Source organism: Leopardus geoffroyi, chromosome A3 (assembly GCF_018350155.1).
Source record: "Leopardus geoffroyi isolate Oge1 chromosome A3, O.geoffroyi_Oge1_pat1.0, whole genome shotgun sequence".
Taxonomy (NCBI): Eukaryota; Metazoa; Chordata; class Mammalia; order Carnivora; family Felidae; genus Leopardus; species Leopardus geoffroyi.
The window spans coordinates 100,632,194-100,648,379 of record NC_059336.1 but is presented as its reverse complement, the minus strand read 5'-3'; the positions used below and the strand labels follow the sequence as shown (position 1 = coordinate 100,648,379).

General features: G+C 43.0%; 1 protein-coding gene across 1 annotated transcript in view; it reads left to right on the top strand.

Annotated features, from left to right (window-relative positions):
- Positions 1–16,186, top strand: part of POLR1A (RNA polymerase I subunit A) — a 75,410-nt gene that overhangs the window by 36,921 nt on the left and 22,303 nt on the right. The window contains exons 15-19 of the mRNA XM_045446739.1: positions 9,975–10,124; positions 11,445–11,628; positions 13,953–14,035; positions 14,152–14,310; positions 15,955–16,053. Coding sequence (XP_045302695.1) covers positions 9,975–10,124; positions 11,445–11,628; positions 13,953–14,035; positions 14,152–14,310; positions 15,955–16,053 — 675 coding nt within the window. The remainder of the gene's footprint in view (positions 1–9,974; positions 10,125–11,444; positions 11,629–13,952; positions 14,036–14,151; positions 14,311–15,954; positions 16,054–16,186) is intronic.

Below are 16,186 nucleotides of genomic sequence, written 5' to 3'. Positions count from 1 at the left end.
ATTATCTCACAGTTCGTGAGTTCAAGCCCCCCGTCAGCCTCTATGCTGACAGCTCGGTGCCTGGAGACTGCTTTGGATTCTGTATCTCCCTCTCTCTCTGCCCCTTCCCCCACTCATGCTCTGTCTCTCTCTCAAAAATAAGTAAAAACATTAAAAAAGTTTCATGCTCTACAAACTGAACCAGCCAGGCGCCCTAATTTGTGTCATCTTTCTTTTTTCCTGATCAGTTTGCTTAGAGGTTTATTCGTTTTGCTGTCCAAGAACCAGTTTTCATTGACTTTCTGTATTTTTGTTTGCTATTTCATTGATTTCACTTTGATCTATATTATTTCCTTTCTTCTGTTTACTTTGGGTTTGATTTGCTCTGTTCTCATCATTTGAGGTTAAAGGTGAAATCATTTGATGGGGGCCTTTTTCCCTTTTTTTGTGTGTGTAGGCATTTTAGATATAAATTTTCCCCTTAAATTCTGCTTAAGTAGCATCATATAAGTTATTATGTTGTATTTTCTTTCATTTCAAAATAGTTTCTAATTTTCCTTTTGGCTTCTTTTGGACTCATGAGTTAATTAGAAGTCCATTATCTAGTGTCCACATATTTAGAGATTTTCCAGTTAATCTGTTATGGATTTCCAATCTAATTCCACTGTGGCAAGAGAACATACATTGGGTGACTGGAATCCTTTTAAATTTATTGACATTTGTGTATGAGATTATGTTTACTATGGTGTATCTTGGTAAATATTCTGTGTGCCCTTAAAAATAATGTATAATCTGGGACACCTGGGTAGCTAGTTGGTTAAGCGTCCAACTCTTGGTTTCACCCAGGTCATGATCTCATGGTTTGTGGGTTCAGACCCTGTATCAGGCTCTATGCTGACAGCATGGAGCCTGTTTTGGATTCTCTCTCTCACCTCTCTCTGCTCCTTCTCTGCTCTCTCTCAAAATAAATAAACATTAAAAAAAATAATAATCTATGATCTGCTCTTGAATGGTGTGCTCCAAAAATGTCAGTTAGGTTCAGTTAGTACATCGTTCAAGTCTGCTGTATCTTTCCTGATCACTGTCCTTCATTGCCTGGTGTCCATTGTCTTGAAAACCACTGTTTCATATTCATGTCTGCTTTTATTGTTGTTTTTAGTGGAAGAGTCCTCAGGTCACTGTTGCCCTATCCTGGCCAGAAATGGAAGTCGGTTTAACAGAATGGATGGGGAATTTTGCAATTTAAGATTAAAATCCATAAGTATGGATAGTGTAGTTCAAGGAGTGGTATGCTTTTTCTATGAAAGCCAGATAGTGAATATTTTAGGCTTTGCAGGTCATACATTCTCTGTTGCAAGTAGGGCAACAACTCAGCTCTGCCATGGTAACTTGAAAGCAGCCATACACAACACGTAAATGAATGAGCATGGCTGTGATCTGATTAACTTTATTTACAAAAACAGGTAGTAGACCAGATTAGGCCTATAGGCTATAGTTTGCTGACCCTTGGTATAGTTTGCTATATGTATTTGTCTACTTTATTATTTACATTGATATTATTTTTATTATTTCTATGTCTTTCTTTTGTAAGCCATCTCAAGTTATCTTGGAAGTGAGGGATTATATTTTAAGTCATGAAGTGTCCAGAATTCATTAGAATTTTGGGGAAACGTAAGCAGTTTCAAAATAGAACTAAATAGTACACAAAGAATATGTATCTAGAGCCATAAATACATTGATTCCCTTCAATCTGGGAAGCCAGCCAAAGGAAATAATCTGAAATGTAGAAAAAGCTACTTGAAAAAAAAATAGTCCATTATACACCATGGTGTGCCATGGTGGAAAATTAGAAAAACCTGGATACTTAACATTGGTGCTCGGTAAATTGTGGAACATCCATTTGTTAAGATATTATGTAGTTGTTTAAAAGAGTGGTTTTAAAAGACCATGTAGCAGGCTGGGTAGTTTTCTGACACGATGTCGGGAGAAGTAGACGACGGGATTCTATGCAGTCACATTTGCAACTGTATTAAGCATGTGTATGAGAAAACGTGTTGCATAAAAAGATCAAAATGATAGAATAATTTGGTTCATGTTAGGAATAATTTCTTTTTCATTTTATAATGTTTCTGAGCTAAGATTATTACGTTTTAACTAAAGAAAACTAGAAAGTAGGCCCTGGTTTTATTTGTCACAGTTGAGATTTTTCAGTGTTTCTTGTGAGGTTCCAATGGGCTGTTATTTCTTTGCAAATAGGTGTAAAAGAGGAGAGTGACTACCCTGCACCAGAATTTGTTAGTGGCTCAGTCTGATTCTGCAGAGAAAAGTCATGTTCAGAATCAGGAGATAAGGAGCTTAGCTTAGGCGGTTTATTTGTACTGCCTCAGAAAATGAAGTCTTAGGCTCTTTCTCCAGGGCATTTCATGCAGCCTGTTAAGTGCTTCTCTTTCCGTTTAAGAATCTGAGGTCTCTCAACATTTGTTGAAAGGACATATGAAGAAAACGGATTTGACTGTCATTGCAGATCTCAAGTGTATATAGCTCAGTGAGTGTTTGCAAAGTGAATATAACTTTGTAAAGTGTCACCCAGATCAGAAAGTAGACTCTCAGCCAGCACTCCCTTCCAGACCCCTGTCAGTTTTTACCCCTCCCCAAAGATAGCCACTGACCTACTTCTAACACTAAAGGTAAGTTTTGTCTTTTCTTGAACTTTATATAAGTAGCATCCTTTGGTAGATCATATCTCTGTGTAAGTCACTCATGATATCACATATAGCAATAGTTCATTTTCAGTGTTGTATGGTATTCCATTATGTGATTACACTATCATATGTTTATCCATTTTACTGTTGATGGACATGTGGCTTGTCTTCATTTGGCTATTATAAAAAGGGCTACAATAACATTCTTGTATATATTTTTTGTTGAACATATGTGTGTGTGTGTGTGTGTGTATTTTGGTGACTAAATACCAAGGAATCAAACTGCTGAGTCATAAGATCTATGTTCAGTATTAATAGATTTATTAATAAACAGCAACCTGGAAGAACAGCACAGGGCATGAGAATTCTGGTTGCTCCTTGGCCTCAGCAGAACTTGGTATTATTGTCCCATTTTGTTTATTTCTATTTAATTTTAGCCATTCAGATGGGTTTGTAGTGGCACCTTATTGTGGTTTTAATTTACATTTTCTTAATGACAAGTGAGCTTGAGCACCTCTTCATATGCTTATTGGCTATTAGGGTATCATCTTTTGTGAAGTGCCTGTTCAAGTCTTTTGCTTGTTTTATATTCTATGCCATTTTCTTACTAGTAGGTAAAAGTTTTTTGTATATATTCTTGAGTTAGTCCATTGCCAAACCTTTATCTTTTAACCTAATGTTGTTTTCTAATGATCGGAGCTCTTTCATTAATATAACTCACCAGCATTTGCCTTTTATGACTATTCCTGTATAAGTATGCTTGCCCTGAAGGTACAATGGTATTCTCCTGTGTTATTGTCGAGTGTTTATTGTTTTACCTTCACACTAGGTCTTAGGTTTAATTGTCTGCATGAAGTTGATATTTATGGGTGTGTGTGATATAAGGTAGGGGATTCCTTTTTTCCCCATATGGCTGTCCAGTTGATACAACATCATTTGTTGTAAAGACCAACATTTTCCCACTGCTCTTTAGTATCTCCTGTCATAAATCAACTAGTCATATACATGTGGGTCTGTTCCTGGATTCTGTTCAGTTCCATTAATTTGTTTGAGTCCATTGTACCAGTACCACACTATCTTAGTTATTGTAGCTTTATCATACTGACTTCTGATAGTAAAAGTCTTCAGCTTTGTTCTTCTTCAAGACTGTCTTGAATATACTTGGCCCTGTGTATTTCCATATAAATTTTAAAGTCAGCTTATAAATTTCTACAAAAAAACATACCTGCTAGGATTTTTAGTGGGTTTACATTGTGCCTCTGGATCACTTAAGGGGGAATCAACATATTTACAGTATTGAATTTTTCAAGTTATGAACCTGGTATGTTCTTCAATTAATGTAAGTCTTATATATCTATCATTAGACCCATTTCCTGGAATTGCTATTATAGATGCTATTGTTTATTAAATTTAATTGTTTATGATTGCAATGTAGAAATAATTTATGTATATTATCCCTGTATTCAGCAGCCTTGCTGAGTTCAGTTATTAGATCTCTGTCCTTCAAATTCTTTTTAACTATAGAAGTAACTGAAGTTTGTTGTTAAACAAAAATCAGTAATGTGAAAGGAGAAAGGAAAAATTCCCTCCCTCCCCAACCCCATTCTCTATGTCCACACATACTCTCATAGAAAATAATTAAGAATGAGATATTATACTTGCTCAGAGGAACCATGAATCATAATTAAATCTGGCATTCAGTTTTGAGCTTATATTTTAAATTTCTTTATCCATGACATCCTGGTCCTGAGGTATGAGTTTTCCTGACCACCAGGCACCTGGAACTTTTTTGACTGATTTGTAAGCTGGCTTACTTTGAATGAGCCGCCAGGGCTTCCAGAGGGAATTCCATTATTTCAAGCAGTCTGTATTTTTAATTTGGACCACCCTAACAAACTCTGAATGTGGCAAGAAATTCATTTCACTGTTTTCATGTGCTAGGGGTTAACAGAACCTTTCTTGTGATTGCTTTGGGATATATTTAGTTCACTTAATGGTATATTGTAGGTCTCATTCTGTGTTCGTACATGTAGATCTGTCTCATTCCTTTTAACCCATTCTGTGTTGTATCCAATGATACAGATACCATAGTTGATTTAACTGGCTCTCTGTTGGCAGACATTTAGATTGTTATCTGTTTTTTTACGATTTTACCTAGTGCTGTGGTGAGCACCACTTCTGTTTATACTAGTGGACTTGCATTGGTATGTATTTTATTTTATTTATTTTTTTAATGTTTAGTTTTGAGAGACTGGGGGGGGGGGGGAGGGGTAGAGAGAGAGAGAGAGGCAGACACAGAATCCAAAGCAGGCTCCAAGCTCTGAGCTGTCAGCACAGAGCCCGATGCGGGGCCTGAACTCACAAGCCGTGAGATCATGACCTGAGCCGAGGTCGGATGCTTAACCGACTGAGCCACCCAGGAGCCCCCGTTGGTATGTATTTTAGATGAGTTCCCAGCGATGTGATTGCTGAGTCAAAGGGTGTCAAATGTAAATACACGTTACAAACTTCTTTTTTAAAGAAATCTTTTTAACTTTTAAAACACGTTTTAAAGTTTAATAACAGTCTTAGTCTAAAAAAAAGTCATTATTATTCTCATAGATACTGCTACCTCTCACAGTTTAAAAGAATGTTGCGGATAGTCTTTTCTCCTTAGCATCATAGTTTATGACCAGAAAGTAAATGAAACACTGCTGGGATGTTATTACAGAAGGAAGCTTAAAATCATCTTGTCTGACTCCCTTGTTTTTCTTATTGAGATATAATTCATATTTAACACAAAATTTACCATTGTTAAAAACAGTCTAATTCAATGACTTTTAGTTTGTCTGCTGTGTTGTACAGCAATTACCACTAGCTAATTCCAGAACATTTTCATCATCACCAAAAGAAACCCTGTACCTGTTATCATCATTGGCAATTCTTCCTTCATACCCAACCATCGCTTCTGTCTCTATGGATTTGCCTATGTCAGACATTTCATGTAAAAGATGTTATACAACGTGGGGCCTTTTGTGACTTGCTTCTTTTACTTAATATAATATTTTCAAGATTCATTCACATTGTAGCATAAACAGTACTCCGTTCTTTTTTATGACTGGATGATATTCCATTGTATGGATATACCTCTTTCTGTTTATCTGTCAGTTGACAAATGGATATTTTGGCTCATTCACCTCTGTGACTGTTACAAATAGAGCCACAGGGTGTATTCATGTGCCAGTTTTTGTGTGAATATGTATTTTTAGTTCTCTTGGCTGTATAGCTAAGAGTGGAATTGCTGGATCATATGGTAATGCTATTTTTAACTTTTTTCAGGAACTACCAAACTGTTCTCCAAAACACCTGTACCATTTTACATTTCGTCAGCAATGCATGAGCATTCTCATTGCTCCACATTCATACCAACACTTACTTCCTCTTTCTTTGTTTCATCTTAGTGGGTATGAAGTGGTATCTCGCTGTGGTTTTGATTTGTATTTACCTAATGACTAATGATACTGAACATCTTTTCATGTGCTTACTGGCCATTTGTAGTATCTTTGGAGAAGTGTTTATTCAAGCCCTTTGCCCATTTGGTGATTGACCTGTTTGTCTTTTTATCATTGAATTCTAAGAGTTCTTTATATATCCTAGCTGTTAGATCTATATTAGATATATATGTTGCAAATATTTTTTTTCATTCTGTGGGTTGTCTTTTCACTTTCTTAATGTGTCCTTTGACATACAAAGATTTTAATTTTGAGAAATGTATCTACTTTTTCTTCTGTTGCTTGTGCTTTTGGTTTCACATCTAAGAAACTGTTGCCCAATCTCAGGTCACACAGATTTACAGCTATTTTTCCATCTAAGAATTTCAGGGCTTTAACCCTTATGTTCAGGTCTTAGATTCACTTTTGAGTTTTTGTATATGGTGTGAGGTAAGAGTTCAGCTTCATTTTTTTTACATGTGGATATGCAGTTGTCTTGACACCATTTGTTGAGCATTCTTAGCACCCTTGTCAAAAATTAATTAACTGTAGATGTGTAGGTTTATTTATGGACTCTTCCATTGATCCACATATCTATCTTTATGCCACTATTATGTCCTAATAATTGTAGTTTTGTTGTATTAAAATCTGGAAGTGTGAGTCTTTTAGCTTTGTTTTTTTTCAAGATTGTTTTGACTATTCAGGGTCTGTTGCGTTTCCTTATGAACTTTAGGATTAACTTGTTCGTTTATGCAAAACTGGCACTTGGAATTTCAGTAAGGATTGCCTTAAACCTGTAGATCAATTTGGGGACTCTTGCCATGTTAACAGTCTTCTGATCCATGATGCCTTTCCATTTATTTAGATTTCCTTTAATTTCTTTCAACATTGTGTTATAGTTTTCAGCATATGACTTTTATTACACTTCTTTGGTTAAATTTATTCCTGAGTATTTTATTTTTTGGTGCCTTTATAAATAGAATTGCTTTACTAAATTCATTTTCAGATTGTTATTGTTAGTGTTACTGTGTTACTGTGTTATTGTTATTGTTACTGTCAGCAGTTGTCAGTTTTTCTATGTTGGTCTGTCCTTCAGCTTTGTTTGAAGTCATTTACTAGCTCTGATAATTTTTTTGTGGATTTAGCGTTTTCCATATATATCACATCATCTGCAAACAGAGGTGGTTTGGCTTCTTCCTCTCCAATCTGGATGCCTTTTATTTCTTTTCTTGCCCAGTTGCCCTGGCCAGTACCAGACAGGTCCAATGCTCTAGTACATTGTTGAATAGAAGTGGTGAGAGCAGGCATCTTTTCTTATTCTCGATCTTAAGCAGGAAGTGTCTAGTCTTGGATTATTGAGTATATTAGCTGTGGGTTTTTCATAATGCCTCCCCTTTTACTATTTTTTTAAGTCTATTTATTTTGAGAGAGAACACAAGCAGAGGGGAGGAACAGAGAGAGAGGGAGAGAGAGAGAGTCCCAAACAGGACCTGCACTGTCAGCTCAGAGTCCAGTGCGGGCCTCAAACTCACAAATCATGAGATCATGACGTGAGCCGAAATCAAGAGTCAGATGCTTAACTAACAGCCACCCAGGTACCCCAAATGCCTCCCCTTTGTTAGGTCAGTGCCACTCCCTTCTATTCCTATTCTGTTAAGTGTTTTTATCATGAAAGGGTGTTGGAGTTTGTCAGATGCTTTGCTTGTTCTGCCCTCTTGACTTTATAGATGAGATGGTAGGTCCGGTTTCCCTGTCCTCAGTTGGTTGGATGTGTGTGCTTCTATTACCTCGCGCAGAGACTTGCTTTCCTGACTGTGCCCAGCCTGGCAGTCCCTGCTCTACATACGGTGATTTGATTGAAGTGCAGCTAGTGCAGCTAGTGGTTGGCATGACAAGGAAGCCTCACGCTCCTGCCTTAACTTCCTCACCCTCTCCTGGCAGTGCCAGCCTTGTGGAGAGTGTGTCATGACCCTGCTGGTCGTCTTCTGCTGAGATCACGTGTTGTCTGCTTCTTTAAAGACACACTTGCCAGTTGTCCTCCCACTTCTGATGCACATGCATTAAAAGGCAACCACTGTGGCCCCATTGTACACATATAAAGACACTACTTTGTGGGGCCTGGTACAGGCGTAGAGAGAGCTGTTGATGCCAGCTGATGGCTTCCAGCCCCTCCTTAGCCGTCATGCCTGTTGCACTGGCCTGTTTGCTTCTGGCCTGCTGCATCTTTGGGAATGCGTGCTTTTGGCCCCTCTGGAGTCATGGTATTCCCCAGGTACTGCTGCCCTCCCTTGGGTTCTCAGTAGAGCAGCTGCTTGAGAAATTGCCTCTCCTAGCCTGCAGTTAGCAGCCACTTGTTGAGCGGATGGCCACTGTGATGCACCCAACTGGGGCAAAGGAAGGGTGCCCTAGCCTCTCAGTAGCCGTAATTAATTCCAGGCAAATGAATTTATTTCTGGTGTTAGCCAGTAAAAGCTTATTGGGCGGTAGCCATCAGGTTGCTAGTCACATAACCAGTGGGTCTGGTGATGTGCCTCACTCAACTTTAATGACCGCTTCTAAAGTACTCGTCCTTCTTGTCAGCACCACTTACGGGGCTTATTCTCTAAGGCATTTATGTAGCCTCAGTTGTCTAGACCAGGAATGTATTTGGAACGAGTGAGCCTGTTAAAAGTAAAATCAGAGCATGTCACTCCTGTGGTCAAAACCTCCCAAGTAGGTTTCCTTCACACTCACACTAAAAGCCTTCTGCCTGAAATGCATGGTCTGATGTCTGCATGGCTCCTTTCCTCACTACCTCGTTAGTGAGGCCTTCCCTTCCCGTCTTATTTAAAATCCTAAATATTCCCTCCCTCCTCCCCCCCGCTCTACCCGGGGTCCTTCCCTGTTTTATTTTCCTCCAGGGATAATCCCCTTTGGGAATGAAGGTTCCACCAAAGACAGACTGATTTATACATGACTTTTCCCAGCACCTGGCCCATTGTAAGCACTCAATATATAATTGCTGTGTGAATGGGTGGATTTTATCCATTCTGCAAATGACCTGTGCTCAGCCTAAGAGCATAGTCATTTTGCCCCACAGTACATGACCAGTCAGTGGTGGACCAGACACTGGAGCACTCATCCCTGAAGCTTCTCAGTCAGATGCCTCAGCCTCCTGTGTGAATCTCTTCGGAAGGAGAGCTCTCCATTCTTTCTCTGTATCCTTTCCTTCCTTGGCACCCGCCAGAAAGTCAAAGCTGTTCTGTGGGAGGATGTTATTGACTATATGTAATGACTGCACGTAATAATCGTCTATTTTGATGTGGCCTGAAGATGAGAGAAGGATGCCTTTGAAGAGCGTTCTTTGACCTTTGCCTCAGTCCTGGGCCTGTCCTCTGGGAGACGGCAGCTGCACCTCCACTGCTGTTGTTGTGTTTATTTTTTTTTACTTTTTTTTTTTTTTTTAAACCATATACTCAAATCTTTCTCTGCTATGACCCCACAGAAATTTGTTTCTTCTCCTTGCTTTGGTCTATTCAGGGACTTAATCCTCAGGTCTAGAAGATTGTTCACTTCAAGAATCATTTTAGGAAATAATCCCATTGACGTTCTTAAAGGTGTATGTTTGTTCCTGTTCCTAAGCCCCCTCCTAAGCCATGTGAGTGAAAAAGAACTGAGATCAATTTGTCCTACAGAAGTGGAAGTGTCTGTTTTTCTTGCTCCGCCTACAGATCATCAGAATGGAGTTGTCTGGCTTTTCAAGGTGCATAGGGACAGGAGGTCCTAAAAGGGAGCTCCTCACCTTTTCTCCCCACAATCAGCATTATCTTCTTTTTCTCTCCAGGTTGTGTCAACGCTGCTCATAAACATAATCCCAGAGGACCACATCCCACTGAGCTTATCGGGAAAGGCGAAGATCAGCGGCAAAGCCTGGGTGCAGGAGTCTCCTCGGCCTGTTCCCGGCTTTAACCCTGACTCAATGTGCGAGTCCCAGGTCTGGCTGCCTAGCTGTGTGGGTTAGAGACATCTAGTCCCAGTTTTAGACAAATTGACTTAAAATGGAGACAGAGAAAGGGAGACACGCCCATAGAAGTGGGCGTCATGGTTCATAAGAGAGGGCCTTATGTCCGAGTCCGTGTCAGTTTTTAGTTTTAGAAAGAAAGGGTCAGAGTTCATCACTAGCATTTGACCCTCAATATAAACCTCACAACCCACTTGAGGAGCAGAAGGCCTCCAGACTCAACTCTGCAAAACTTGGAATTGCAGAGCCTGAGCTTTCCCTTGAGGCTCCTGAGTGGCTCGAGATCACAGACCGACCGGCTGTGAGGTTGCACACTTGCCAGTTCTGTGGCTCGGGAGCCAGGCCTTGGGGAGGAGGCCCAGGGCAGTGGAACCTGGGCACAGTGCTCCTGCAACAAGCAATAGTGGCCCCACACTAAAGAGTTCCAAGCCTTAAGTCCCCGGCTCACAAGTGCTTTGTCACAGGGTCTAGCAGACATTCCATTTCAAAGTGAAGCTGCCACTTTGCTTTCCTTTTATAGATCATATGCTTAATGTATACTCCATTATGTACCTAGCAGTCCTTCCTTTAATTAGCTTCTAATGCTTTATCCCAACTTTATGGAAGTGCAGAAGTCTTAAAAGATGTTAGAAAGGTTATGTTGTTCTTACTTCTAGGGTCCAAGGGAGGGAGTACCTAGGCCAAGGTCATGGTTATGAAGTTTACGCTCTGGATGCTCTCATTTGTAGTCACAAGGGTACCTGACCTCAAGTCAGTATGGGCAGGGTTGTGGTGTAAGAGGACATGTAAACACTGAAATGTCTGCACATGCGTGTGTGTATATAGTATAGTCTCTGGAAAAAAGTAATTTAAAAATATTGGTCTATATGTCCTCATCTCCTTTATTTGGAAAAAATACATTAGGGACACCTGGGTGGCTCAGTCAGTTAAACATCTGACTTTGGCTCAGGTCATGATCTCACAGTTTGTGGGTTCGAGCCCCACATCAGGCTATGTGCTGACAGCTCAGAGCCTGGAGCCTGCTTCAGATTCTGTGTCTCCCCTCTCTCTCTCTGCCTCCTCCCCATTCACAGTCGGTCTGTCTCTCTCTCTCTCTCTCTCAAAAGTAAAAACTAAATTAAAAGAAAAAATATATTAGTTCCGTTTATACCCTACATCTTTCCATCAAGGACTTGAGGCAGGTTACAGTGGAGGTACATATACAATAAGGTTAATAAAACACGGAGAAGGGAGGGGGTGGCTTACACAGGAGGTGTCACCTCCACTCCAGCGTTGGTGTTGTCCCCTGCACAGGTGATCATCAGAGAAGGGGAGCTGCTCTGTGGGGTGCTGGACAAGGCACACTACGGGAGCTCCGCCTATGGCCTGGTCCACTGTTGCTACGAGATCTATGGTGGGGAGACCAGCGGCAAGGTTCTCACCTGCCTGGCCCGCCTCTTCACCGCCTACCTGCAGCTCTACAGAGGTTTCACCTTGGGTGAGTGCTGGGCATTTGGCCCTGCGGCTCCCTCTCCTAACCAGCATGCCCGTCGGGATGTCTCCCTGACTCTATTAGCAGCCTCCAAGGGAATGGCCAGTCTCCTTCTACAACTGTGTCTTCACTTGACTGCCAGCAGCATGACACAGACATGCTCCTTCTTGGTGCTTTCCACCACTCCCTGACGGCCAGCATTTCTTCACCCTCCTTGGTCCTTATTTCCATTCTGTCCTTTTCTCCACCCAGCCTTCATGGTTGTCTATCCCTGACACTGATTTTTCACACTCGAACCCACCTCCATTCTTTCCTGTAAGCGTCCTTCCAGAATTCCTTGGGCACACCACGTTCCAGAGACCACCTTCTTCCCTACTGTCAGAACTGCCCACACTTCCCAACACAGCTGAGGCATCGGTGCTGTTGGAAACACCATGTTGGGGCAAACCTGCTGGGGTGATCCTAAGATAGGAAGAAGAACTCCCTTGTCTCCTCCCTGGAAATGAGCACACACCGTTTGAGGAAGTTGGCTCTGATAAAGACAGCAAGCGTGCTGTTACTGTCTATGCCTTGGGCTTACTCAGGGTGGTGCGTCTCCCAAGGACACAGAGTGGAGTCTGAGCCCTTCTGCTTTGTTCCTGTGAGGAACACGTGACATGCTGTGTGTTGAGCCTGAGCCACAGTGAGTGTTAGCATTGTCTAGTTGGTGATTAAAGTAAGACTCTGTGCTTTGCAGACTTGCTTGTGTGCAGACATGGTGGGAATCCCATTGTGGGGCCCATGGGCCACCTCAGCTGGAGCCTGTTCACTTGCCTGCAGTGGGGCTCGCGCGGTTATATGATACATGTTCATTGTGGCAGAGTAGAAATAAATAGACATGATAGTGACCGAAAGTCACCCAGCATTCAAGCCATAAGCGATAACCACACATTTTATGTGTGTCTTTCTAGACTTTCCAATATAAACACATTCAGAGAAAAATGGGATCCTACACTACACAGTTTTTGTAACCTTTTACTCCCCATTTTGGAATGTATTTATATACGTTCTTTTGGACAGGTCCTACATCCTCAGGTCTGTGGCTACAGATTATTCTAGTTGTATAGATGTACCATAGTTTATTTAACCAGTCCTGTAATTAGACATTTAGGCTCTTTTCCTGGTTTTCACTTTATTGCTGGGAATCCCGTCTTTAAAAATGAAAAGTAGCGGAAGATGCCACACCCAGCTCACGATGAGGACCACACCTAACAAGCCGTGCCCACAGCACTGCGTAGCACATGGCACAAAGAGAATTCAGCCCCCAGATACAAAAGCCTCCCAGAGACCACGAGACAGAAAGGGAACAGGGCCAAGCTGGGCCCAGCTCTGAGGGAAGGGCGAGCTAGAGACATTGCCTTCCGCTCCCGCCTTCATAGCCAGAGGTCAGTGAAGGGACAGCAAAGTGGCCCGGAGCTGACCCCATGAAAGACCCGCTTTTGTGGTTACGGCTGCCTCACAGAGGGACTTTCTTTCCTCCCTTACTTGTACATGTTCTTCTGAGCCCCTCAAGCTTCCAGAATGTTGCATTGGAAATTCCAGCTGTTTTAGCTCAGCTTCTGAACAGTGTAGCCATTGTTTGTCTTCCCATTCAGACCTTGGCTGAGGGACTTTTGAGCCCAGTAGCGCTCGACAGATAACAGGCAGCAAGTGGTTAAAAGATGAAGTAGGGGGAGGTCCCGCCCAAGGTGAGGAATTCCTCAGCCCTTTGGGGCCAGAATGACAGGTTTACCGAAGTGACCCAGGCTCCCGTCCCGGGAGCAGCCTGCAGTGATGGGCCCTGTCACCCGGGCTCAGGTGTGTGCCTGCACACACACACAACCATGCAGGGTGGGCCCTGTGATGTGTGCCTGCTGGGAATCAAAACCAGGATGTTCTTTCCCTTCCTGTCTTCTTCCTCAGTTTTCATCCAAAACCTCATCTTCACCCCAGCCCATCCATTCATTCAACATGTATGTATTGAGTGGAGTGCAGTCTAGCTGGTGGCTAAGAGCACAGGTTTGTGACTTGGCCCTGGGTTTACTTTTCTGCCTATGGAACATTGGGCAGGTAGCTCAGGTTTGAGCCTTAGTTTGACTATTTGTAAAATGGGGCTTCGAATGCTTATCCTCTGGGAAGCACTTAGGAGATGGTGGCAATCTCTTCTTAATAACAATGTCAATATCGTCATCGTTATTCTGGTGCTTCCTGTGTTTGTGGAAACCGTGTGCCGTGCCCTGACCTCCCCAAGCTTACAGCCTGGTGAGAAGTTAGGCCCGGTCCCCCGAGAGTTTGTCTGTCTCACTTCACAGGCGTGGAAGACATTCTGGTTAAGCCAAAGGCGGATGTTAAGAGACACAGAGTCATTGAAGAGTCCACCCACTGCGGGCCACGGGTGAGGAGGGCCTGGGAGGCTACAGCCTACTGCAGAGGGTCGGGTCTCCCATGGAACAAAAGCCACACCTTCCTCCCTTGGCTGCTGCCTGTGACGTGTTCCTTTTCTCATCCTAGGCTGTCAGGGCTGCATTAAACCTGCCAGAAGCTGCGTCATGTGACGAGGTCCGAGGGAAATGGCAGGATGCCCATCTGGGCAAAGACCAGAGGGATTTTAACATGATTGATCTGAAGTTCAAGGAGGAAGTGAACCATTACAACAATGAGATTAACAAGGTTAGTCCAGCAGCGTGTGCACTTATCACCACCATTTTGAATGCTGGTTTTTAAAAAAATTACATTTTGCTTCTCACTTAGGGCCCTGTGGAGCACTTTGGCTCTTTAACAGCTGACTGGGTGAGATGTGAGGTGGGATGTATAGAATTCATCATTTTGAAGAGCCAAGGGCTTTGTGCTCTTACTCGGTTAATGCTGAGAGGGCATGCTTTGCACTTCTTTTTCGTTTTAAATGTTTGTGTTTTGGGGTGACTGCAGCCATGGGGACTGAAGAATTCCTCTGGGGCCACTGTGGTGGAGGAGCAGAATGAAGGACCAAAAATACTATTGCCACTTAACATGGCGGCTGGGGGTGAAAGCCTGGGTTCAAACCCTGTCTGCCATGTACTTGGTGTGTGACTTAAAGGCAAGTGATGTAAGCAATCTGTATCTTGGTTTACTAGCCTGGAAAGAGGGATATGAGGAACACTTACCTCACAGCGTTGCTGAGAGGATTAAGGAGCTAATCTACACTATGCTCTTGACACGGTGGGAGCACTCTGGAAATTCTCCAGAGCCCCTGTCTGCTTTTCCACCAAGCCAGTTCTTCTACATCAGAGAAAGGAGAGGGAAGTCCCTGCACAGGCCAAGACCACAGCCGGGGCTCTCCACCATCTTGCCTCAGAGCTGGGGCTTCCAGTCCTGCAGCTTGAAGGAGCCAGCCTGGCCCTCACCCTGCCTTCTGGACCACAAGGCCCAGCCCGAGGGGGAGAGGGAGAAGCAAGGCCATTGCTCAACAACAGTCGGTGTTTGCCTGGTGCCCTCTGAACTGGCTTCCAGGATCCCTTAGCCTGCCAGGAATGCAGACCTCTTGGTACAAGTGCTGTTCCTGAGAAGTTTTCTTCGGAGGAGCCTTCCCAGCACCGCTCCGAGAATCTGGAGGCCCAGCTTCCAGGCTTGACTAAGAATGCTGGGGTGTGGTCTCAGAAGCACCTCAGAATCGCTTCTTGTCCCACCAGCAACTCTCTTCCCACTGCACACCCCCCACTCCCCCCGCCCCATCTCTCCTATGTGGGTCTGGGTCTCTGCAATCCTAGTAGAAGCTTAAATAGACTCTGAGCCCCTCCCAGCGCCTCCTCAGGCTCCACCTAGAGGGTTTTGCTCATGTCTGCTGGCCCTGGAGCCAAGGCCAGACTCCCACGTGGTACTAGGGCAGCATGTTGGTAAATGTGAGTGTGTCACGGGCATTGGTCCTCACTGCCAAGTGTGCAGGAACTGAGGCTGTGCTCTGCTGGGCAGATCCACAAGGGTATCACCTCAAATTTTCTTCTTAGCCAGCTCCTTTTTAGACTCACCAACTGGATATGCTGGCCCCTCTAGTTCTCCCTTTTTATCCCCATTTGCCAGTGGCAAGAGCCTTGAGCTTCTTGGCAGAGGGTGTCGGGAGGGTGCAGCACGTGAGGACCCTCATCATTAGACTTGTATCTAGGAGTTCTAGCAAAAAGGATGGTTGCCAAATGAGACTTCTTACCTTGAGTGGGATTTGGCCCTTATCTGTAGATAAATAGTCTGAATTTATTGCTTCCGCATCCCAGGTTTACCTTGTGATTTGGGATTTCAGATGGGAGTGAAGTCACTGACTTGATGTCTTTATTTAATCTGCAGGCATGCATGCCATTTGGCCTGCACAGACAGTTCCCAGAGAACAACTTGCAGATGATGGTGCAATCTGGAGCCAAAGGTTCAACTGTAAACACCATGCAGGTGTGAGCAAAGGCAGACTGGCTGGTTTGCCAGAGGGATGGGGTGATCGCAGGAGGCAATTTTCAGATTTCTTTCTGATTTTAAAAGGGTCCATGTGCCATATAAAACGTGGCAAGTACTAAAAAATATAAAA